Source organism: Xenopus tropicalis, chromosome 1, assembly GCF_000004195.4.
Source record: "Xenopus tropicalis strain Nigerian chromosome 1, UCB_Xtro_10.0, whole genome shotgun sequence".
Lineage (NCBI taxonomy): Eukaryota > Metazoa > Chordata > Amphibia > Anura > Pipidae > Xenopus > Xenopus tropicalis.
The window spans coordinates 72161485-72188678 of NC_030677.2; the positions used below are offsets into that span (position 1 = coordinate 72161485).

The 27194-nt window shown below is 38.5% G+C and overlaps 2 protein-coding genes across 3 annotated transcripts in view; one reads left to right on the forward strand and one right to left on the reverse strand.

Annotated features, from left to right (window-relative positions):
* The first annotated feature begins 2415 nt into the window (after positions 1–2415).
* On the forward strand, positions 2416–12475 carry gimd1 (GIMAP family P-loop NTPase domain containing 1). The gene is made up of 3 exons (XM_002940291.5): positions 2416–2506; positions 7655–8051; positions 12055–12475. The coding sequence occupies exons 1-3, from the start codon at positions 2499–2501 to the stop codon at positions 12313–12315; spliced, it is 666 nt and encodes a 221-aa protein (XP_002940337.2). The 5' UTR covers positions 2416–2498; the 3' UTR covers positions 12316–12475.
* A 2646-nt stretch (positions 12476–15121) lies between these two features.
* Positions 15122–27194, reverse strand: part of aimp1 (aminoacyl tRNA synthetase complex-interacting multifunctional protein 1) — a 40054-nt gene continuing 27981 nt past the window's right edge. For both annotated transcript variants that reach the window (XM_012963225.2, NM_001017050.2), the window contains 2 exon segments: positions 21538–21706; positions 15122–15375 (listed from right to left, as the gene is read on the reverse strand). In XM_012963225.2, coding sequence (XP_012818679.2) covers positions 15209–15375; positions 21538–21706 — 336 coding nt within the window. In that variant the 3' untranslated portion in view covers positions 15122–15208.

The following is a 27194-nucleotide window of genomic DNA, read 5'->3' on the forward strand; positions in this document are numbered from 1 at the left end:
GTTACAGAATTGGAATTACACAAAAATTCTACCATATTTTAAAAGCTTAGGTTGTCCTGAAAAAAACAATATATTGTTTTTCTGGGTAAACTAAAAGTCCCCCCTAGGAAAGGCCCCTAAAGTGAAACAGTGCAAAATGTTCAAAAACTGTCTGGCCGTATAAGTTCTGCTTTGTCCAAAACGGCTGGCAGTGAAAGGGTTAAAGTAATTGGTTTTTTTTTGTTTAAATGTGGAGCAAGTGTGTCATATTGATATAACCAGGAAGGAAACTAATTTAAATGTGTGTATTTCAGCAACACTATAAATAAGGCAATACAGTGTTATTATTATGCCCTGTTATAATAAAAAATTTGAACCCTTTTTTGAATCAACTCTTTGGTAATTTTCCTAATTATACATTCAAAAGTTCAAATTATGTAATTGCTTTCTTATCTGTTGGAAAAGGCAGAACAAGCATTTAGCGTATGACTTATTCAGGAGTTTGGCCCCAATACACATTGAACTGGCGTCCATGGACAATCTAAATCCACCTTCTGTCCTGGCTGTTTTAAAATTAGAACCATCTGCATGGTTTCAATAGTTCCATGAAGCGGCTTGTACAGCCACACAGCACCACCTTGTGGATTCATGTCATTAGATGAGTGAATATAAAGTTTCTGTTAACACGAGTGCTAGCCTGAGAATGTATTTTGAGTTTGTATGCAACAGTACAACCAGTTAATTTTCATGTAGATTTTTAAATATTTTCTCATACTCAGGTTTGTATAATTACTCTGGAATTTATTTTGACTTTCCTTACACTAATATTTACTTTACAAAATTCCAACCCACCTCTGCCTTCGACACCCAGCATTACTTACAAAGGGCTCTGGGTTTTGTCAGTCAATATCACAGCATCACTGCAGAGCAACATTTGAAACATGACTAACACTTTTAGATTGTAAGCTCTTTTGGGAAGGACCCTCTTTACCTCTTGTATCAGTTATTGCAGTTTTTTGTATGTAATATGTATGTGTAGTGTATAAGTATGTATAACGCCAGTACCAGTTAAATGTAACATTAATGTTGCAGGAACAATACCTTTGCAATGGGACACATGGAGCCATAGATAACTGGCTAGCAAAGCACAGGTTTAATCACAGTCCATTTACAGTTCATTTTTTATACCAATGGCTCTCCCCTAGATCTCTTATTCTCCAGGTAGCACTACCTTCCTCAAAGTACCTTTCCTTTTAGCTAAAGTAGCTTCTCCCTCATACTGTAGCAGGCACAGACACAAGACCTGTTCTTGAAGGGTCCTCACACAGAGACCACTTATTTGTTATACTGTCAGTATCCTCCTAATAGTGGTTCATTTACTGAAGCACTCTCAGGAGCTATCACTCGTAGCTGTGGTGTTGGTCAGCTTATTCTGAAGCTTGGCAAGCAAGGGGTCAGTAACGCAGAGCTCCAGATTTCTCTCCCCTCAGCAGGGGTCATACCTTCCTGCTCTCCAGAACAATCATGCTGGGCTCGAGTGAGTCCTTTGCAGGCCATGACTGAGAGTCAAAATAGGCCCTGGCACTTCAAGTACACAGAGGCCCAAACAGCCGGTGACAGTCTATGGCATCTTACAGCAGCCCCTCCGGCTATTGCCAGAATCCCCAGGTTGCCAGTCTGAGCCTGACCCTCTGTAGCCCTTTTGTGGTTCTTCCTTTACTTTGGGGGCCAAATCCAGGATCCTACTAGTTCCTCAGCAATCCAAAGCAGTGCCCACCATCCCCCAGAATAATCTCTTATCACTAGAACAATTGAATATGTGCCTGAAGAAAGGTGGCAAAAGCCCCCTGAAACATTGTGCATGGCACACACTGCTTTCAATAACTTGAAATAAAATATTTTAATATAAGGGATATAATTTCCATCATAATGAGTTTGTCTATCCTATTGCAATTGGATTCCATCCCATTGTCTAATGTTACTTGTTACCAGCTTTTTTGTATTAATTTAAATGTATTATTCAGGGTAGTGCTGAAATTTCTGCTATCTGTGTCTTCAAATATTTAATATGGAGGCATATCACATATATATAGTGGCCAGAGGAACAAGTAATTTTAGCATAGACCTACATATTTTACTCATAGTGAAATTTGCCTGGGAGAGTGATAATGAGGATCCCTGGAGATTACCTATAAATAGGGACACCCCCAGCCCAACATGAGACCTAAGCATTAAGCTGATAAGTGCACAAAATATTTTAGAATTTAAGCCCTACCTTGCATTTCTAATAGGTACAGGATTGGACTGATTGCTATGAACATATTTTCTAACAAGAATCTCATACAGTATGCATAGGGTAGAAGCTAGATGCAATAAACTTTGATTTTTCTGTAATAATTAACTACAGCAAAGCTCCTGTGCTATCCTCAGAATGGTACCAGCGGCATCCTCTCAGTCTCAAAGGTCACACAGCAGAGTAAGCTGGCAGCTTTAGCCACAACACAGGAGACAGACAGCTCATGCCGAGGTAAGAAAGATGGCATTTGCAAAGAAATGCAAAATGGTGCCAGCATGCGTGTGTGCGTACTTCTGTGTTTGCTTACATTGTAAGGGTTACCTGAACTTCATAACATAATTGCTGCAAAAACTGATAGTTATAGACATATTCACATATACATATGAAGCCATTGGACAGTAGGAAGTAAAGACAGGAAACAAGGACTACTTACATGTTGGTATATTACCTATATATAATTTTAAGAGTACAGGTATGGTTCCCTCATCCAAAAACCTGATATCCAGAAAGTACTGTATTGCAGAAAGGCCAACTCCCATAAAAAAAACTCTCAAATAATTGACATTTTTTAAACGATTTCCTTTATTTCTGTAGTGATAAAACAGTATCTCCACAGTAACTTAGCTGCATACATTTTTATTGGTGGTAAAACAATTCTATTGGGTTTATTTAACGTTTACATTTTTCCTTAGTAGACTTAAGGTATGGTAATCCTATAGTAGATGTAGTATAGTATAGTAGATGTAGATGTAGTATAGTAGATGTAGTAGATCCTATACCTCTAAAATGTCAATGCTGAATTTTTACCCTTAAGCAAACAGTTAGTGCAAGGGCACTTTAAGCCATAATAATGATTTGTGCCTGACTGAGGAAAGGAGTGTTTTCCCTTTATAGCCTAGTAGGGCTGGTGAATACAGTAAGTCAAAGTGGTGAGCAGCCTATGCCTTTAACAAGAGAAGCCTGCATTATAGGAAATTAACTCTTGATTGCTTCAGAAGATTTTTGAGGGAATGGGAAGGTAAACCCAAAAACGAAAAACGATAAAAGATTTTTACCTATAAAAAGAAAATGTAATTCTAAACAACATTCCAACATACATTAATTATTTTCTGAAACAATTAGCAAAGCTTGGGAGTCTGGTAGTTTGGAATAGAAACTGTACAATACCCAATTTGAATTTGTCGGAAGGTGGCATTTCTGACTCTAAAGTATGTTTATTTCTGATTGTTTTGTGATCTGTAAAAGCCAGAAATCTTCATAAAACTATACAGACTTGATATCACAATACCCAGAATAAATGGGGCTTTACAAATATATAATATGGAAATATTTGCTATATTTCTCTGTATTGTGGAAAAGAGTATTTTTTAGGCTTTTTGTGGTATTTAGAGTCATATATCTTGTTACAGAAGCTAAATATCAAAGAAAATTCACTTGTGTGTGTCTAAGGCACACAGAGCTACTAGCAGCAGCTACTCACTGTGGCTACTAAAAAAGACAATGCTGATCATTTACTATTAATTGTCTCTATGTGTGTTTTAGCAGAGATAATTCTCACTATCGTCTATGGCAGGGTATTTTCTGGAGTTTAGTAGCCTTGAAAATGTAGCTGCTACTAGTAGCCCAGTGTGTCTTAACTCTAAAGGAGCACACAGTAACTAGTAATACTTTTCTTTGCTACTACATTATTACAGATAAATCAGTATAGTTAACAAAGGCCTATACCTATCTGAGAGCTGAAGTTTATTGAATGCCAGCTGAAAAATGACCCTTCCCTTACAGGATTGTCATGGGTAATTCACTAAATATTGTTTTTCAGAGCCCAAAGTATATTTATACATCCAACCCTAATGACAAACTGGCCAGTAGGAATATTAGCAATATTCCTTCTATACTGTAAGCATGAGGCCTGTGTTCTCATATCTTTTATGGAAAGTCTCTGTTCTTTATAGTTTGCAATAGGGGGTAGATTATTTAATATACAGTATATGTAGACAGTGAGTAATAAGTACTGAATGATTGCTTTTAGTCAACAAAACTGATTAATAAGGTAGATTTAGTTGTATGCCTCTGTAGTAAAACAGCCCCAGTGTATTCATATGCTCTTTGATATATTGTATGCAACCTTCTGGTAACATTTACCTTATTAATGTTACTATTAGCATGGCATATCCATTATTAAACCCATATCTTCATACCGAATCACAGAAAACCAAAAGGCATATTAAATAATTGCAGATGGATATAGCCCGCAAATACTTGATGGCATTCAGCCTGGCTTTTGATTTTTAATTTCAAATGAAAGAATAAAATAATAACAGTTGCTTTACTAAATCTTTAATTTAATAATAGTCAGGCAAACAATTCCTTATCAATAGCGCTCATCTAAACCTCTGCTTTCTATATGTATTTTATGTTTATTTTTCACAAAGGAATCTAGGCACATTGTGGAATGTAGTGAAAACGATTTATTTTGTCCCCAGAGCTCAGTAAATGTCACCATAACTTTAAGCCTATCTAGGGGCAGGGTTCAATGCAGACATTCTTCAACTGCAACTACCTTCATCTGTAGCTAAATGGCAGATTGAGAACCTTAAAGGTTAAAGCTTAGGCCAGAACAAATGTTTTCAGACTTAGATAAAGTGCCCATACATATGTAGATGATTTGGTCCTTCTTGACCAAATTTTTAGTACCTTGCTTTGTATTTGGGACCAGGCTATTGTCCACACTTTTCAATAATTAATTAGATTTGTCCAGATATTAAAGGGTATCTCCTCCGAGCTATTCTTTCTGTGCTGCAGAGGTTCCCTGTGTAATTTAGTCACTGATATACACAAAGATCAGTCTAGTGTGGCCCAATGCCTACCAGGGCTATATTTAGGTCCTTTGCCACCCTAGGTACCGGACCTAAATGCACCCCTCGGGTTGCGGAAGTGATGTAAGGTACACACCACATGTGATGTCACTTTCTCTACATGTGATGTCACTTCCTCCAGAAGTGCTATCACTCCACTGTCTATAGTAACCTGTACACCCATCCCTCCCAGCTCCACCGCCGGAGCCAGCGTCTAGGGAGGTTTTTTATTTTTCCTAAAAAAATTTATCATACAAGCACCAGAGGGCTGCCGTCCTAGGCATAGACCCTCGGTGCCTATATATAATTGCTAACCACTGAATTCAGCAAATATGGGCTCTTTGGCAACCTGGCCAGACAACTGTATCTTTACATGTAATTACAGCTTTTAGAAAGATGCAAGAAGATGAAACAGTTCCAGGGGACAATTGTTTTTAGCATTAAATGGCAGATTACATTTTTATAGGTGTATAGCTATAAGTGCACAATCAAAAGGGGCACAAGAGTGCACCCTCAGGTGTAGCCCCTAACCTGAAGAAAGAGAGGGTGGTGGAAAAGTAATCAAAGACCAGAATTCCCTTTCATAGCAGATTTTGTAATCAATTCTTGCAGTGCATTAATTGTTTGAGGGGCTAAAATCTTTTTTTCAAAACGGAGAGTTCACAGTACAGCAGCTGAAGGGAGAAAAAAACAAAAAAAGGAAAGAAAAGAAAAAATATCAAATGTGCTTTCCTTCCAACAATAAATTACAATACAATAAACAAAAATGATGAATTTGTAAATAATAATTCAGCTGTCTAATTGTCTTAGCTTCATACTTGCCGACACCCACACAAAGGTCACTGATTAATCATTCTCATGTTAGCCATATGTCCCCTGTTTACTTTGCTTTTTATCTGCAGGTTATGGATAAGAAACTAATCTTTGTTATACATATTAATGACAGCATGAGAAATGTTACACATATTGCAGTAATATGGCAGTATGCAAGGGCTTAGGGTGATGGCAGACAGGGTGCTTTGTTGGCTGCAGTTTCCCACAGGTAACATGGGTGGGAAAGTACTCAAAAATACCTTTTCATACAGATGAATGGAATTTGTCCCGTGTAAAACACTTTAAGCATGGCAAACCAGGATAGCTGTGCCTTTTTCCACATTTTCACATGACTACACTGGTTCACTACCTGTAAAGTGTTTTTTACACGTGTCAATTTCATTTTATCTGTGCAAAAACATATTTTCTGGATCTTTGCCTGGAGCTTTGAGACAATTTCCTAAGGACAATAAAGTGCTCCATCACTTTTTCTTCATTGTTAATTACAGCTGTGGTGTTCCAGCATTTAGGCTAGTGTCACACATGGCGGTTAACCTGCCAACTTAAATACGCCAGTGGAGAAAACCCCAACATGCTGCCTTCCTCCCCACTTTTAGTATGCAATGACAGGCACAGACGAAAAATCCAAGAGTATGCATTTTCACCATTTTAACTGCCCTGTGAGTGCACTGACGGATTCCAAGCCTGTCAACACTTACTAAAGATGGGGCAGAAGGACACAGATAGGCAATTCTTTTGCCTGCTTATTTACACACTAGCCTTGGGGCTGCATACTCTGTAGTCTTCACTGCATGCTACTTGGGACTATATGGGACAATGTCACATATTTTGATTGTCACTAAAATTACTGGATAAATGATCTCTAATGCTTGGAACCTTGAGTTGTTTTATTATAGCATTAGAGGAGCTTTGACCACCACTGGAAAATATCAGTAACGGCTATCGCAATTTCTCATAGATCAACGGGAAATTGTCACAAGTGGAACAGAAAATTAGTCAGTTTTTTTATATCCAGGGAGCCACTGGAAATCTTAAGGCCCTGTACAACTAAATGGCCTATGCTTCTGGGTCCAAGGCCCTGCAAAATCCATGGAATGAATGCTAAACCTAATTAGGTGAAATACTTGATTCCCAGTTATTAGGTAAAGGTTAAGGATTCATATACAAATTTCTTCTGAACATGCCAAGACTTTTTGAACATGAAACTACAATTAGTGGGTTCCATAGGTGTTTTGCTAGTGCTAGTGTGGAATTGTGGCTAACAATTACTCAGTTTTGCATTGCTTGGCACTCTATTGAGATGTTTAGCACAATATGTTAGCAATACAGAGATCCTCCCTTGTGTGGAAAATGTTTGATTGACACAGCAATAGACCATATAAGGTCTGTTGTATTATACATGCTCTCCAACAGGGTTGTTTTACCAAATCGTGACAAACACATGGTGCCCATGTTTCTGCTTTATCTCCTATTCTTCTTTTTTTATTAATGAAATAGTATGTTATTCCTTAATCCATATGTATCTGTATATTATTTTGCTAAATTGTTAAATTCCCCAAACAGCTAAAGCTTTAGGGTGGATAACCTGATAATAACAAGCATCCTGTATCCCATTATAAATCCTTAGATAACCCATGCTAAAGTTTGCCCAATTTTCTGCTTCTCATTTTTCTCTCTTCATTATGTTAAGAACACCCACTATGGATGATACTAATGAGATCACCATTAACCTTCTTCTCCTTGGAAGGACCAAGAGTGGCAAGAGTTCGCTTGGGAACAGCTTGCTTGGCAGTTGCGAATTTGAAAGCCAGTTTTTCCCACAATCAGTGACCAGCGAATGTCAGCTCTGCACAGCCTGTATACCTCAGTTTGGTCGCCGAATGGGTAAAGATCTGTCCCTGAGACTGCGAGTATTAGATACACCAGGCTTTCCTCACAGCAGCCTGAGCATGGGGGAAGTAAAGCAAAGAGTGAGAAAGACCCTGGCAGAGCAATTTTCAGAAGGGTTACATATGGCCCTACTCATCTTAAGGGCTGACGTCCCATTCTGTGAAGAGGAAAACCAGTACACTGTCAAATTAGCAGAGGTAATGCATGTAATGGTAATGGATATCAGTATTTAAGGATGAGAAAATTTGTTCCCTCCCAATTTTGTGTGCACGTCTTTAGCAATTTTCCTCAGAAACTGAATTGATAAATTAGGATGACTTGTTTGTGCAACACATGAATTCTTTCCAATTCATTGCAAGGGCCTCCAGCATTAAAGAGACTCATCAGTAATGTACAATCACGATATCTGCCTTCCAGAAGTAAAAAAGAATTGAACTATAACATTGTTAATTGCTACCAGATGAAACAGTGAATTGAAGTATTGCTTTTCTAAGGGCCAGAATAGGTTAGACTATTCACACAGATCCTGTCAAATAAGATTAGGCCTAGAGAATCCAAGCGACTTGGAATCATTTTTAGACCAATTGTGTTCCTATTATGCTCTACAAGCTTGATTTGAGCTATGCCTTTCCAAACCTATGAAGATGATACGTTCCCTGTGTCTGGAGGTAGAAACCATAGCACACTGCCAAGACACACCTTGAACAATATTAAACTTACAGAGCCAAATATTACGCTTTATTTAAGAAAGAATATTCCGTGTGCAGAGAAGCCTTACATTTAAAAAATATGTAATAAAGCCACCAACATGAACTTTATATTCCAACGATTCCAGATTGCTGGCGCAATAGCTCGTGTGCTTGGTGAACAAATAAATAATCCAGCAAAACATCTCCTACACTCTTAAATATTGAATATGCAGTAAACTAAACTGACAGCTCTGGAGCATAATTCTTCTTTTTACATTTATTTACAATCATGCAGTATGTAAAGCTCAGTTACAGTTCTTAAACAGAGAAATATAAAGGGGGAAAGGTCATATGCACAGCAAGTAAAGACTTGCACATCCAGGGGCACTTCAGGATTTTATATATATTATATATATATATATATATATATATATATATATATATACAGTGGCTTGCAAAAGTATTCGGCCCCCTTGAACTTTTCCACATTTTGTCACATTACAGCCACAAACATGAATCAATTTTATTGGAATTCCACGTGAAAGACCAATACAAAGTGGTGTACACGTGAGAAGTGGAACGAAAATCATACATGATTCCAAACATTTTTTACAAATAAATAACTGCAAAGTGGAGTGTGCGTAATTATTCAGCCCCCTTTGGTCTGAGTGCAGTCAGTTGCCCATAGACATTGCCTGATGAGTGCTAATGACTAAATAGAGTGCACCTGTGTGTAATCTAATGTCAGTACAAATACAGCTGCTCTGTGATGGCCTCAGAGGTTGTCTAAGAGAATATTGGGAGCAACAACACCATGAAGTCCAAAGAACACACCAGACAGGTCAGGGATAAAGTTATTGAGAAATTTTAAGCAGGCTTAGGCTACAAAAAGATTTCCAAAGCCTTGAACATCCCACGGAGCACTGTTCCACCGATCATTCAGAAATGGAAGGAGTATGGCACAACTGTAAACCTATCAAGACAAGGCCGTCCACCTAAACTCACAGGCTGAACAAGGAGAGCGCTGATCAGAAATGCAGCCAAGAGGCCCATGGTGACTCTGGGGGAGCTGCAGAGATCTACAGCTCAGGTGGGGGGATCTGTCCATAGGACAACTATTAGTCGTGTACTGCACAAAGTTGGCCTTCATGGAAGAGTGGCAAGAAGAAAGCCATTGTTAACAGAAAACCATAAGAAGTCCCGTTTGCAGTTTGCCACAAGCCATGTGGGGGACACAGCAAACATGTGGAAGAAGGTGCTCTGGTCAGATGAGACCAAAATGGAACTTTTTGGTCAAAATGCAAAACGCTATGTGTGGCGGAAAACTAACACTGCACATCACTCTGAACACACCATCCCCACTGTCAAATATGGTGGTGGCAGCATCATGCTCTGGGGGTGCTTCTCTTCAGCAGGGACAGGGAAGCTGCTCAGAGTTGATGGGAAGATGGATGGAGCCAAATACAAGGCAATCTTGGAAGAAAACCTCTTGGAGTCTGCAAAAGACTTGAGACTGGGGCGGAGGTTCACCTTCCAGCAGGACAACGACCCTAAACATAAAGCCAGGGCAACAATGGAATGGTTTAAAACAAAACATATCCATGTGTTAGAATGGCCCAGTCAAAGTCCAGATCTAAATCGAGAATCTGTGGCAAGATCTGAAAACTGCTGTTCACAAACGCTGTCCATCTAATCTGACTGAGCTGGAGCTGTTTTGCAAAGAGAATGGGCAAGGATTTCAGTCTCTAGATGCAAAGCTGGTAGAGACATACCCTAAAAGACGCACACCCCATTTTGCAGTTATTTATTTGTAAAAAATGTTTGGAATCATGTATGATTTTCGTTCCACTTCTCACGTGTACACCACTTTGTATTGGTCTTTCACGTGGAATTCCAATAAAACTGATTCATGTTTGTGGCTGTAATGTGACAAAATGTGGAAAAGTTCAAGGGGGCCGAATACTTTTGCAAGCCACTGTAAATGTTCAGATATTTTAAAGTTATTTGTACATGTACTTGCAAACTGAAAGCAATTCCAGCCTGTCTCTTTCAATCCCATCTTTTCCCGACTACTAATAACACTGTACATTGTATTGGTAGTCAGTTCCCCTCCAGGCCAGACTAAGCGAGTGATTTATCAACAGTCGAGTTGGATTTTTTTTTTTTTTTTTGAATAAAGTTTTTTTGCACTTGCAAAACTTGAATTTGGGTTATGGTACGAAAACTCAAATGTCTGATATTTATTAAGTGCAAAAAACCCAATAACTTGAATGTAAAAATTCACCATCTACACACATGAGTTTCTATAGAAGTCAATGGGAGTTGTCATAGGCAAATTTAAGTTTTTTAAGTTCGGAAAAGTTTTCCTTATTAATAAATAAGCGACCATTCAGTATGCAGGTTTATTTGATCTAGGAAAACAAACTCAAATTCACAAACTTGAAAACTGATAAATAAGCCCACAATGCCCTGTATGTTTGGTGATTAACAAGTATGCAGAGGCGAATAACAGAAGTGTGCAAAGAATTGTGGGAACTAGAAGGTTGGCTTCTGATACATTATTTCAGTAGTCTTACAAACTGAGAACACAGACAGAAACTGGTTTCAGTTGCAATTGAGTTTACATTTAACTTTAAAATGATTTCAAATGTTTAACTAACACATATTATGCAAAGAAAAATCACTTTTGCTTTGGCGCCATAGGATCTACAACTTGTGACATGTTAAGAGTTAATGCTGTACAACACATGCTGCAGACGTTCTGTGCAGGATCATGTTTGATTTTATTATATCCACAATTTTCTGAAAAAAATTAAAATATTCTTGAATCTCATGAAACATGATTTTTCTGGATACAATCATTTAGTTATGACAGAAGTGGCAAAGAAAAGTCTGTTCAGTCCTTGAAAGCCTCCCTGTTATATCAGTCGGTGTATGTTATGAGGTATGAGCACTTGCAATCATCACTACATGTTCCCTCAAATAATATATGATTTTTTTATTTTTATATAACTTCCATTTCTTTTCCTGAAAGAATGCATAGCAGTGAGTCATGAAATATTTGTAACAACGGAAACTGTCAAAGCCAGATTTTAGCATGGTTAGTGCCAGTCACTATGATAGGGAACAGCTCAGCGCAGTTTAACTGCAGGCTCCAAAGCATTTTATAATTACCCAGTCCCCACCTATTGTATGTTAGATAGTAGGCGATTGGCCCACTAGAGGGACAACAAGATACAGTGCAGAGGTGCTTAAAAGCACCTGTCCATAAATGTAAATAGATAATTGTATGAAATTCTTAAAAAAATTCTCAATATTCCAAGCCATGGTGACCCTATTGTTTCCATTTTTATAGAGGGCTATATGTAGCTATGATTGGTAAAAAAAAAAATGGAATTATTTTTCATAAATAATGTTGATATGTCCTATTTATACCCTGCATCATCATGTTATTTGTTCCATCGTTTCCATATGAGTGAAAACCCCAACTGAACCCTTTGTTTTCGTTCAGGATCTCCTGGGTTCCAAGTGGAAGTATTTCACGGCTGTCATATTCACACATGGAGACAAGTTACAAGAAGCCAGGATTACGCAAGAGGAATACATTATTTCATCGCCAAAATCTCTGTCCTCCCTTTTAGCAACCCTTCACAATCGCTACATTTTTAGAGAACCTCAAGATAAAACACTACGTCAGGAGCGAGAAATATTATCAAATCAAATCTTGCACTATGTGCGGCAGAACAGTTACCAAAGGCTGGAGTGCACATAACATTTCATCCAGGAACTTTCTGGAGCAGCCTACACAGACTCTGAATTATGTATTATGCTGGAATGAACGGATACTGTAAAAGAATGGCCTAAGAAAAAACTAGAAATAGTATAAAAATGATTAATAATAATGAATAAACATCGAAAATGCTTATTTGCGTACAACATAATGCTCATGATTATTTATATAGTGCCAAGTTACATAGCCTTGGCAATTTAATAAATGGAGATTTAAAGTAAAGGTAACCAAAGCTGTAGGGGTACAGGGTCCTACACACAAGTGCTTAATGCTTATGGGGAATAACTGACAGATAAGGTTGTTCAAGAGAAATAGTCATGATTTTTCATGGAATATTGACCTCCGATAAATTGGGGATTATTAAAAAAGGTTTTCTTAAGTAGCTTGAAGATTTTTAGGAAAGGGAATTCCAGAGAAAGGCAACCCACTCAAGAAACGTCTTTCCGATAGGAATGCAATAGAAGGCAGTGAAAGATAAAGAGAGACAAATTAGTTTTTATCAGGTATATCAGTGAAAAACAGAAAAAAAGGAGAAAACAATTAAATGAAAAAAATAAAAAAAAGAAATCAGAAAAGTAGAAAAAAAGGAAAATAGAAGATTAAAATGAAGAAAAAAAAAATATATTGTGCAATACCGTAAGCACATAATTAAATGTGCAATTAGAAATAATTTACAAAGTGACAGCCACATTTTTATTCTTATTTTTTTCTTTTATTTCACTGTCTTTTTTTTCTCCTAATTCTCACCAGAATAGATCGTATGGGGTATAACAGAAGAGGGTGCTCCAGGTTAAGTATTTCTTAAACAGGACCTCGACACAGGGTATCTGGAGCGGGGTGTACATTGTATTGCATTCACAGAGTAAAGGAAGCATTAAGAAGTATATTTTGAAGAGCTGAAATGTAAAGGTCCTTAAAGCTAGTTCCTTGAATGTATTATAAGGGCTAAGAATTATACATATTAGTACATATATATATATACATAGTATATATAGTACATATATATATATTACCTTTAGCCACCTTGCATGGAAAAAAATTAAGGCTCTGGCTGTCATGGAAACAAGAGCCTCTAGTTGGCTGATATAACATAGCATGTATATACATCCCCTTGTTTGTGTGTGAGCACAGTGCCTCATAAGAGCCAGAGGGACAAGCTTTACTACTGAAAATGGCAGGGTTTTATTATGGGATTAGCAAATTTCACATATTTTTAGAAATATATGATTTTCTAATAAGGATATTGCTTTATGTACGTGTTTTGAATGTGCAATGTTTTATGTGATATAATGTTGCAGAGAGCCTCAGTGCTTAGGGGTATAGAGAGAACCAAGAGCAAGTAAAGGGATTCGCATTCGCAAGGGGTACTCATATGGAACAGTTAAATATTTGGATGAGCCGGGAAGCAGAACAGGAAATGCCTGTAAGAGTAATTTAAAATAATTGAAGCAGAAAGTAATGAGAACAAATAAGTGTTTGGGCTGTTTTTAAGGTAAAGGTGATTTTGGGTAATGTTACACAGAAGAAAGCATCAGGATTTGGCAAGGATTTGGATGTGGGGTGTAGGAGATAGATCTGACTCTAGATTGCTGCAAAAATGGACAATACTAAACACATTAACCCCAAATATACCAGGAAGATCACTGCAGAAAATGGATAGATTCAATGCCTAGCAGTACTAGTGCTCCCATGCTGCTTACCTTGCTCTGCCTCCTGCAAAGCTGAAACTCCCTAAATGAAACAGACTAAATTATTGAAATTATTAACATTTAGAATAAGTTAAATTTGTAGCTGATTCATATGCTCACAGGGTAACTGCAGATTACTCCTCAGTGTATGGAAAACACAGCATAACAGACATTATTATGAATAATGCAGCAAGTGTAGTTTGAATCCAAAACAAACATCTAAAATTTGTGCTTATAAAATCTCAAAGCACTTTTGTGCAGAGATGCTATGAAGCCAGTTGCATGGGGATTTAAGCACAGACCATTTAGACATGGAAAGAGGACAAAAAGCACACACCACATATTCCTCAGACATGCTGTTTTGCATAAGCAAGGGAGTGAACAGAAACATTTTCAACCAACAAATTTAGCTCTACCACCTGTGGCTGTAAGTCCTAAGCTAAACCCTGCTGCCGCATCTTTCTCTGTGTCCAATATGGCCTTCATCCTGGAGGAAAAAACCTGGAGGAAGTGAAGGGTAACTCTAAAGACACTGTATGACAAAATGGAACCGTATGTTGTAGATCAGGGGTGGCCAAGCTGTTGATCGTGGTCCACCAGTCGATTCCCCGTGGATTTCTAGTGGATTATGTCTAAGCCGGGGGATGCGGAAGTGCGGCACGAAAGTGTGCGTGTTTATTGGGAATGCGTACGTGCGCTGCCTCCCATACATACGCTGCGTCTTGGGGGAGGAGTCAAAGGTAGATCTCCGGGGGACAAAGTTTGGGCACCCCTGTTGTAGATTATAAAGGATAATACACCCCCTACTACACTGTGCAAAAATATTAGAAGTCACCTTGGTGTTCTGTGGCAGCTTTGTGCTTTTATTTAGTCACTGAACTCATCTGTGAATTCTAATGTAAATTTTAGTAGGGGGTGCATTATTCACTATATAATATAGAATAGAGTTCATAACTTTTGAGGACTTCAGAAAAAGCTCATGCAACTAGAATAAACTTCTACAAATTCGTGATATTAGCAGTGTAAAGTTTAGTTCCTCTTTATAGTATCTAAATTAACAACTAAATCAAATGAATATGAAGAAGGGATGAAACATGAGGTGATGCTGAAAGCATGGCTTTATTGTATTCCAACTGTGTAGCCCAATGGTACAACATCTAAATGTGGTGTTCAAATAGTTTCAGACTTTATTTGATGCCACTACTGGTCATGGTCTGAGCTTTGCACACTCCTTTTCCTTGCACTTCAAATGGTACTCCCTTGTAAGTTGCTACACACTTGTCGTTAGTAAGCAGATCTGGTTGAATCTGCTCCCATGTTTTCTTCTTTGGATTGAGCTCTTTGTCAGGTTCTCCTTCAAAAGAAAAAAGCAAAAAAGTTAGTTTGCATAAAGCTTCACTTTATAAGAATTATCTGCTGGGAAATATTAGAAAACAACTCTTCCTTACACAGCACTGACTCTTTTTTTAATTGAAAATTTGGAAGCAAGGTCAAACAGTGAAATTATGCCTTAGGCGGAGGTTAGCCATGTATAATATTGTATAGCTCTGACACATATTTATATTCTCTTATTTATGGAGATAAAATAAGGTGGTGCTTTACATGGGACTGAAAAAGGATAACAAGATCCCCATGTTTTATTCTTAGTGGGATTAACTTACCAAATGGGATAATATTATACCAACAGCTATAGAGCCAGCATAAACCAGACATGTTAATGAATACAAAACATTTTTTCTCTGCATGCTTGCATTTAAATATAATAGGGATTACGGTCATACTCATCTCACTAAATAAGAGATGAAAAGTCTTCATAAATAAAGGCACTTAAGGTGGCCATACATTTGAGCTGCCAATTTGGGTCCTATATGCCTATTTGGCAGCTTATCTGCCAATGTATGGGGTCCTCCCCAACGAATAACTGGCTAAAAATCGGCTAAATGTTGATTACGCAGGCTTGATTTTCCTGTTGGATTGAGGACCACATAGGCACATTAATAAGCTCTTTGCTCTGGCAGCTCCCTTCATTGTAATGTTTGTCTGACCCTAGGGCCAACCTAATGGATTAGATTGATAGTACCCCACCTTAGGTGGGAATATTGTGAGAGAGATCCGCTTATTTGGCGAGGTTGCCAAACAAGCGGATCATATAGTGTATAACCTTTGGGGCAAAAGCACATAAAGTGATTCCAGGAAATCTTTCATTCAGTTAGCAGTTCTGCAAGTGGTGGCACATTTTCAAGTGACAATGTTGCAAGTTATTTAGTTTTAAGAAGAATAGCTATTTTTGTGTGCACTACTAAAAAGAAACACAAGCTAATCTTATCACCAATTTGATGACAGGCACTAATGAACGGTGCACCAAAGCAACTAACTATTGACATAAATGTATCACAGCAACTCTTTCTTTTTATAAATGGACCTGGTTAAACCAGTAATGCGGCCTCCATAACTAAGTACTAATATTCATGGAGTGGTAATGACTTAACCAGCAATTTAAAATGGTAAGTGACATACTTGTATTGCTATTATTTTTGCTAAAGCTTTTTGTTTTTGTAAAAGATTTTAATAATACGGATAAGGGACCTTTCAGTAATATGGATCTCCTCCCTTGAGTCTACAAAACAAATAATTAAAACATTAAATAAACCAAATAGGATTGGTTTGCCACCAATATGGATTCATTATTTCAGATCAAGTACAAGGTACTGTTTTATTGCTACAGAGAGAAATGAAATCATTTCTAAAAATGTGAAATATTTGATTAAAACAGAGTCTATGGGAGTATGGGAGATGGCCTTTCCATAATCTGGAGCTTTCTGGAGAACAGTTTTCCAGACAACCGATCCCATACACATGCCTTTAAAGGACAATGAAAGGCCAAAATGATAGGCACCCCCAAGTGAATTTAATCGCTTACCTTGTACCCCGGGCTAGTGCCCCTGTCTGGAGAAAACAGCACCAGCAGGGGGTACCTTTAGCGAGTGCTTTCTCCTTCCTGCTTCGTTTTGCCGGCAAATTCCCGGGACCGGCCCATGTGCATTAGAGTGAAAAGCCGACTTCTCTGTTAAAGTTCGTCTTTTTCACTTTACTGCGCATGCACGCGAACAGGACAGGAAGGAGGAAGCGCTGCAGCTACCCTGGGGCTGGAGCTGTTCTCTCCGAATAGGGGCACCAGCCCGAGGGTAAAAGGTAGGCGATTTAAGTCACTTGGGGGTGCCTAACATTTTGGCACCCCCAAGTGACTTTGCCTTTCCTTCTCCTTTAATAGATGAGATAAAAAACAGTATATACAGTATGTACTACATTTTTTCTTACAGCACCCCGATACAATGAAACAAACGTCAGATTTGCTATTCACAAAAGCGCCATACTTTCTATGATTTATTTTTTTAAGAACAATATAAAGGTCCCCTTGGACCGATTCGCCAGCTTATTGGCCCGTGTAGGAGCAGAAACGAGGGGCCTGCCCGCCCGGCCTGAAATTGGCCAGATATCGCTCGGCCAGGTTAGAAAATTCAGTTGGATCGAGGACCGCATCAGCTCGTTGATGCGGTCCCTGAACCGACTGCCCCATTGCCGCCAATATAACTCGATCGTTTGGCCCCAGGGCCAAACGATCGAATTAGGCTATACGCTCCCCGATATCGCCTACCCCGTAGGTGGGGATATCAGGTGAAGATCCGCTCGCTTGGCACTCTCGCCAAGCGAGCAAATCTCAACGTGTATGGGGGCCTTAAGGCACAGAATTTATGGAAACATGGGTGAAACACACATACATATAAATGTAGGAATATGACTGAAAGGGTGGCAATGAACGGAGCATGGCAATGTAATAAAATGGTGCACTTTCAAGTACTTTTGCAATACTGATACCATTTACATTCACTTCTGCAGTTACATCATCAGTGGTGTCACTTTCAGTCTGTTTCCCAATGCCATTCAGCTGCCACAGCAATACAGATCACTAGGCTGTAAGGCCATATTAAACAGTTCTGCTCTGTGAGGTAGAATACATGCACTAAATGTTTTATAATTGGTAAATCATACACAAAGAAACAAAATATGAACCAGACCATTCCCATTATTTGCAACAGAAATAGAACATATATCCTGAAACGCAATGTCAGTGCCAATTATTGTATAGAAGGTTGAAGCAAAGAAAATACAGATGCTAAGAACATATGGGAAGGCATTTCAACTGTGTTAGCAGAACTTTTGCCAGAAAGATTTTAGCAGGCTTCCTATCAAACTGTACCAATTCCTGTTGGAAACTCCCCAGAATGAGGACCTATAAACACACACAAGAAATGTATTCAGAAGATGGGGCAACAAGGCCAGCAAATAAAAATGGAAAATAGCTCACTGTGTATTTTCTGCTAGATCTGTATGGGTCTTTACTGGATTGTCCTGTGGTTTTATCAGCCCTTTACTGAGAAAGCAGGCAAATTATATTTATACAGAAGTATTCCTAAACCTCACTAAAGTGGATTCAGAAACCCAGTTGTATGTATAAGGCAGACAAAAAAGCAGCATGTGCATGAGCTAAAATAAAAATTCAAAATGTCTGGATTACAGCTTGGCTTAACATTATTTAGGCAAGTGCATTATATATATTATATATATATATATATATATATATATATATATATATATAGTTTCAATGGCTAACCTAAATTGTCTGTAAAAACAAGAAAACAGAACTTAAAACACTATGAAATTCTAAGATCTAAATAAAATACAGAGTGATTCTGTACAGAACATAATTATATTAATAAAGCCAGGTATGTTAATGCACGGAGGAACTTTTGCCCATTCGTACTGCATCATTATATTCATTTTCTGATCCAGAACAAGTTAAACAAAAATACTAAACACAATAACTGCTAGCTATTTGAAGTGAAATTTCCTTCTTCCAGCCACGGCCCTATCTGACCTCTTTTGTTTTCTGAATCAATCACTCATCACTACTTCTCTTCATTAAAGTTTTCCTTTTTTAACTTTCAGAGCAGATACAGGCATTTTCAAGAACACCCCTAACTCATCTAATGGGCCTACGACAAATGACACACGATCTTCCCCTCCCTAACTGAAGAACAATGGACTGATACAACAGACACCAGATATGTGAGATAAACGCATTCATTTCAAATCCACCAAATATATCAATTACCCCCTACAGGCTAGCACAAACGAGTTGGTCTTCACAATCTAAATGCCCAATGCAGCAACAATACAAAGTTCACCCACATGATAATGAAATGTCCGCCTATTACTGGTACCAAATAATATAAGAACTAAAAGAACACTTGGCTTTCCCAGAAAGATGAAGTCCAGAAAAATGTATTAGGAGTAGCAAAAGAACAGTGCTATTCTATGCCATAAAAATTGTAATCATGAGATACATGTACACTGGCTGCCAAACATCAATGTCTTTAATCAATAACTCCCTGGTTTCAATTAAACTTACCTATGAAGCCAGGGAATAATCAAAGAAATCTGAGAAAATGTGGTCGCTCTGGATATATAGCAGGCCAAATGTTGAAATGGTATCATTTTTACGGTACAATCTATGCCCTGTCTAGCCCATGCTTTGTGAGACAGTTTGTATAACATGCATAACACATCTTGGTAATGCTGCAACTCTGTACCACTTTGTTAGCATATATTATTAATACTGTAGTTTTCCCAGTTTCAATATGCCCTTTAATAGAACACAGTAATCAAGAAGCAGTCTTTGTGTTTATAAATACTGAAGCAGAATTATTTTTGCAATTTGTAGTTGAAAACTACAATTGTATCAGTGTGTAGGAGGGCTGGTTTGTTAGCTCTAATGTAGTGCGACTGTGAGTAATATCATTAGTAGCTAAGAAAACACTTGATCTGATCTTACATTCACTTTTGTTGCATCGACCACAAACTTGGGTGTAGTTAGATAAGTGAAAGTAGGATGATTTGTTCACAAAGTTAGGGTGGCCATAGCCATTAAAGTGATACTGACACAAAAAAATGACTTTTCAAAATAATAATGTGCATCAAAAGTTAGCTATAGGTCATGCTGACCATTTTTTGTTTAAACTTTTGCTTTTGCCAGTACCTTGAAGATTGATCCCGACTGTTTTACAGCCCGACTGCCCCTTCTTTCCCTGTCTGTTATCTATCTCTTCATTGACATCACATGACATAGACGGGACCTGCTTTTTTTTCCCCCCCTTAAGGTGGCCATACACGGGCCGACTATAGCTGCCGATATCGGTCCCTTGGACCGATTCGGCAGCTAATCTGCCCGTGTATGGGCAGGGCAGAGCGGCCTGGCCGACCGATATCTGGCCTGAAATTGGCCAGATCTCGATCGGCCAGGTTAGAAAATCCGGTCGGATCGGGGACCGCATCGGCTCGTTGATGCGGTCCCTGATCCGACTGCCCCATTGCCGCCCACATAATCCGATCGTTTGGCCCCAGGGCCAAACGATCGGATTATTTTTTTTTTTACCTAAATGCTCCCCGATATCGCCCACCCGTAGGTGGGGATATCGGGGGAAGATCCGCTCGCTTGGCGACATCGCCAAGCGAGCGGATCTGCTGGTGTATGGCCACCTTTACTTCTAGGCAGTCCGTGCATAACCTAAACAAGTGATCTGTTCCTCCTCACATCTGAACTGTGAGTTTGCTGTCTATTAATTCTACTAGATACTGTATTAATCATGCTGCCTGTGCGACCTGCGTTGTCTCCCCCGCACCGGCTGACTTTAATGCCGGACACAGCCCAGAACAATGTCCTGCACGCTGCTCTGAGAAACCACTGCCTCTAACTCTTTGCTGTAAGAGGTCAATTTTGCGACCTGCTTTAGATATTTGACAGAAAAAAGTCTTGCTTTAAACACCAACCGACTTTTGCAGCACAAACATGGCGGCGCCCTCAGGCAGATAAATAGGGGATAGTACAGGAAATATAAGTGTAATAGCCAAGTAGTTTTACACTGAAATGAGAAAGCTAATACAATAATATAGCAATGAGAGGTTTAAAAAGCATTATGATTTTTGGTGTCAGTATCCCTTTAAAAGCTGCTGACAGCCCGAGCTGGCAGTTTATAGGCCCTGGTATGAGGCCCTAAGACAGGCCCTGCCCTACTGACACCTGGCTGAAAATCAGACAGATGTCGATCGAGCAGGTTTAAAACTTCTGTCCGGGTGAGCAGTGCATCTGCGCATTGATGTGGTCCTTATCCCAAAGGCCTGTTTCCCGTCAATGTAATTTCATTGTTTGGCCTGAGAGCCAAACGGTTGGATCAATATCACGCATCTCAAGGTGAGCAGATCAGATACATGATACTTTTCATGTACGGCCAAGCTTTAGACATTTCACTGGGGACAAAACATTCAAAGCCACCCTGTTTGCCATTGTCCTTAAAGTATCAACTTACCTGTTATTTGTACAAAAAAACTCAAAAGGTGGAATCTCAGGTACATTATACATTACCTCATACTCACAATACAGCATTTAACAGCATATTACCTGGGTAGCCCTGAAAGGTGATTCTGTCTCCAGGAACTGCTCCACTTGGAGGGTCCAAAATCTCCACCTTCTCTGGGGAGCTGGCACACATAACCATGGCTTGAGAGAGAATACCCCTCATCTTTGCAGGCTTCAAGTTACAGAGCAGCACAGCCATGCGATTCTGCATCTATAAAACAAATCAAAGCTTTAACGCTACTAATTGAAAAACCTGTGAAAGAACAACGGCTTAGTGTATTAATGGAAGAAGAATCTGGTTTGTATTTTGTACTTAAGGGTAAAAGTTATACAGAAAAGTATGAAAGTAAGTCACATAAGTATTAACAAATGTTTTTAACATTACCTAAAAAAAAAAAAAAAAAAAAAACCTGGAGTAGAAGGATCATGGGCTTCCTGGCACAGATATGTAATGACGTAAGTGAAGTATAAATCTCCCACAGCCGCTCTGTGGTCACTTTTTTCTAAATGCTATGAAATAGATTCAGGGATTTGAAAAGCAATTCGATTCCAAAAAAAAAAAGAATTCCCCCAAATTTATTCATATACCTCATTGGTCTACTTTAGTTTGCCTTGGCTTATAGACAGAAGCATGTGCCAGCAAAGCAGATTTATTTATAATGGTATATAATAGATAAAGGGAATGCAGATGACATGCTTATTTCCATTGCAAGCATATAAATGCATCCTCTCGTACCGTGATTTGCTGGGACACACAAAGGCTTAATAGCATTGTACCTAAAAGTTTAGTGGCTCCAACCCTTGAATATAAATAAGAATTGGGGGCATCTAAATAGTATCTTATCCTAGAGATGGCTCATCAAAAATAAGTCTGTCGATGTCCGAATGGAAAACCATTGTGCATCCAGTCTTGTGCTGTCAACTTAGTCCACTACCTAAACAGGCACCAACTGATTAAAAAAAACGAATTTCTACATATTCCTCTGCCCGGTATCTAGAAAGGGACCTGTTGGGATTACAGCTTGCAATCTTTCATTTTAGATGCAGCTTTGACTTGAGCAGCAACATATAAGGGTTTAGAGTAACAAATAAAATTAGCCACCGCCCATACAGTGGAAGACCAACATAAGACTGCAGCACCATTATCCATATGACGAGATTATCTTATAGATGTCACTGAAAAGTTTCTCCCAGAAGCAACTGCAGTGTCAAGAGAAGCTGGATGGATGTCTTTTAAGTACAGTGGAGGAAATAATTATTTGACCCCTCACTGATTTTGTAAGTTTGTCCAATGACAAAGAAATGAAAAGTCTCAGAACAGTATCATTTCAATGGTAGGTTTATTTTAACAGTGGCAGATAGCACATCAAAAGGAAAATCGAAAAAATAACTTTAAATAAAAGATAGCAACTGATTTGCATTTCATTGAGTGAAATACGTTTTTGAACCCCTACCAACCATTAAGAGTTCTGGCTCCCACAGAGTGGTTAGACACTTCTACTCAATTAGTCAACCTCATTAAGGACACCTGTCTTAACTAGTCACCTGTATAAAAGACACCTGTCCACAGAATCAATCAATCAAGCAGACTCCAAACTCTCCAACATGGGAAAGACCAAAGAGCTGTCCAAGGATGTCAGAGACAAAATTGTAGACCTGCACAAGGCTGGAATGGGCTACAAAACCATTAGCAAGAAGCTGGGAGAGAAGGTGACAACTGTTGGTGCGATTGTTCGAAAATGGAAGGAGCACAAAATGACCATCAATCGACCTCGCTCTGGGGCTCCACGCAAGATCTCACCTCGTGGGGTGTCAATGATTCTGAGAAAGGTGAAAAAGCATCCTAGAACTACACGGGAGGAGTTAGTTAATGACCTCAAATTAGCAGGGACCACAGTCACCAAGAAAACCATTGGAAACACATTACACCGCAATGGATTAAAATCCTGCAGGGCCCGCAAGGTCCCCCTGCTCAAGAAGGCACATGTGCAGGCCCGTCTGAAGTTTGCCAATGAACACCTGAATGATTCTGTGAGTGACTGGGAGAAGGTGCTGTGGTCTGATGAGACCAAAATAGAGCTCTTTGGCATTAACTCAACTCGCTGTGTTTGGAGGAAGAAAATGCTGCCTATGACCCCCAAAACACCGTCCCCACCGTCAAGCATGGGGGTGGAAACATTTTGCTTTGGGGGTGTTTTTCTGCTAAGGGCACAGGACAACTTATTCGCATTAACGGGAAAATGGACGGAGCCATGTATCGTGAAATCCTGAACGACAACCTCCTTCCCTCTGCCAGGAAACTGAAAATGGGTCGTGGATGGGTGTTCCAGCACGACAATGACCCAAAACATACAGCAAAGGCAACAAAGGAGTGGCTCAAGAAGAAGCACATTAAGGTCATGGAGTGGCCTAGTCAGTCTCCGGACCTTAATCCAATAGAAAACCTATGGAGGGAGCTCAAGCTCAGAGTTGCACAGAGACAGCCTCGAAACCTTAGGGATTTAGAGATGATCTGCAAAGAGGAGTGGACCAACATTCCTGCTAAAATGTGTGCAAACTTGGTCATCAATTACAAGAAACGTTTGACCTCTGTGCTTGCAAACAAGGGTTTTTCCACTAAGTATTAAGTCTTTTTTTGTTAGAGGGTTCAAAAACTTATTTCACTCAATGAAATGCAAATCAGTTGCTATCTTTTATTTAAAGTTATTTTTTCGATTTTCATTTTGATGTGCTATCTGCCACTGTTAAAATAAACCTACCATTGAAATGATACTGTTCTGAGACTTTTTATTTCTTTGTCATTGGACAAACTTACAAAATCAGTGAGGGGTCAAATAATTATTTCCTCCACTGTAAGTAAGAACATACAAGGGCGATGGTAAATCCAGGTGTTGGTCCTATTGCCAATTTGAAGTCAAGAAAGTATTTTCTTGCCCTTCTAAGGTAAATTTGAGACAGCTTCTAACATATTGTTTGCCTTCTGCCAGATCAACCAGCATTTAAGAAGGGAATTACTAAAACAGAAATTTTTTACTTGATGGAAAAGGGGCTGAAATATCAACCCTCAATAATATTAACGGAATGGTATGTGCATTACTGAGGATTTAAAGGAACAGTAAAACCAAAAAACAAAAGTATATAAAAATAATTACAATAAAATATATTGTTGCCCTGCACTGGTAAAACTGGTGTGTTTGACTCAGAAAGGCCACTATAGTTTATATAAACAAAGCTTCTGTGTAGCCATGGGGGCTGCCATTCAAAAGGAGAAAAGGCGAAGGTTACATAGCAGATAGCAGATAACAGATACAATACAATACAATTATATTCTCCAGCGCTTATCTGTTATCTGCTATAGAACCTGTGCATTTTCTCTTTTTTCCAGCCTGAATGGCTGTCCCTGTGGCTACAAAGCAGCTTATTTATTTAAACGTTAATAGTGTTTCTGTAGCAAACACAACTTTTACCAGTGCAGAGCTACAATATATTAAAGGAACAGTAACACCAAAAAATTAAAGTGTATAAAAGTAATTACAATATAATTTACAGTTACCCTGCACTGGTACAACTGGTGTGTTTGCCTCAGAAAGACTACTATAGTTTATATAAATCAAGCTGCTGTGTAGCCATGGGGGCAGTCATTCAAAGGAGAAAAGTCACAGGTTACTTAGCAGATCACAGATAAATCCCCATTATATGGGGCTTATCTACTAGTTATCTGCTATGTAACCTGTGCCTTTTCTCCTTTTTTCCAGCTTGAATGGCTGCCCCCTTGCTACACAGCAGCTTATTTATATAGTAGCTTTTCTGTAGCAAAAACACCAGTTTTTTGCAGAGCAACAGCACATTATATTTTAATTACTTTAAAACACTTTAATTTTTTGATGTTACTGTTCCTTTAAGTTGTAATTATTTTTATACACTTTCATTTTTTGGTTACGGTTCCTTTAAACAATTTATTTTTCAGTGCAGAAAATAATGGTCCAAAGCCTTTTGTCCTGCGTGCAATACACAGTCAGGCTGGTGAACATGCTCTAGCCGCATTGTACTACATCTCCCCACAGATCACCAGATTCAACTGCTCAAAGCATTCACACATTTTGACATGCTGACAAAAATATCAGCTTTGATAAATGTGTCAATTCAAGTCCACAGTTTGATCGATAGTTGACTGATTTAATACATCAGCCCCTGGGAAAGAGACTCAGGAAAAAGACTACATTAACTAGCACCCAGAAGTTAAGTGCCAGGATATCTTAGGGTTATGCCTTTAATAAGGTAGCGTTATAGCACAAGGAAATGCCAAAAGCTTTATGAGCAGTAGTTATAGTGGGTCTGTAGTTGCTGCTTAAAAATAGATATACAAGATAAATCATTCCAAATGTTTCCTTTGTCTCCCCACCCTAATCTAATGCCCACAGGGCTTTCTCCAACACCAGGCTGTCTCAATCCATGCAACACTTCGGAATTGATAAGGTTCCTTAATTTTGAAAAATGCAGAATTGATGCTAAATTAATCACATTTAGAAAGCAAATGCACTATTATCCTTAATCAAATGCAAAAGGTCACACTGTTATGTACAGAAAAAGAAAAGAAAGTTATAATATTTAAAATAGTTTAAAACTTACACCCACCGCACAATGACAAACTGCCTTTAATCATGAAAATGAGTAATGTTATAATAAACCTATTCCTTATTGTTTTTGCTCTGTCTGCCCTCACAGCTGACAAAGTACCACTGCCACAGATTCAGACTGTTGCCCAGTTTATACACTTAAAGAAAATTGGAAGCATACAACCCAGCATGAGTCCAAATAAAATCAAACGGGCTGAAGTTAAATTTTTCAGCACATGTTAAAGGAAAACCACAAAAAGCCAAAATACACGCACAGCAGGTTAGGTTAATACTGACCCAGCCATTCCCAGTCTTTTTTTTTTGCCAGAAATAAGGTATGGCATAGTTTCACTGTATCGACACAACAAACTTCTAGAACATCTGAATGAAAAAAGATTTCTTCCTTCCCTTGTAATTCAATCCAAAGTTTACGATGGCTCACAACAGAGGTATTTCTCTTAAAGTTGTTTTCGGAAGGAAAATGTAATTCACAGCATTTATCTCCCTTTTCCAGATGATACTAACAATGGACAGTGGTTTAGCATATTACAGCATTATAAAGCTCTTGTTGAAAGATTTAGAGTAAAGTGAAACTTAAGTCAGTCTAAAACTGCCAGAAATAAAGGGTGAGCAATACCTTGAGATAAAAAAAAAAATGATTTGTTTTTCGACACCAAATTTAATAAAGAATACATAGTGATCAAGAACAAACCCTATACAGATATAGGATCCATAATCCAAAAACCCGCTATCCAAAAAAGTTCCAAATTACAGAACAGCCATCTCCCATAGACTTCATTATAAGCAAATAATTCTAATTTTTACAAATGTTTTCCTTTCTCTCTTTAATAATAAAACAGTACCTTGTACTTGATCCCAACTAAGATATAATTAATTCTTACTGGAAGCAAAACAATCGGGTTTAATAAATGATTTTTAACATTACTTAAGGTACAGAGATCCAAATTACGAAAAACCCCAGGTCCTGAGTATTTCGGATAATAGGTCCCATACCTGTATATTAAGCTTGCATCTAGCACATTTACCAACAAGTTTAAAACAAAAACTTTCAATAAAACAATT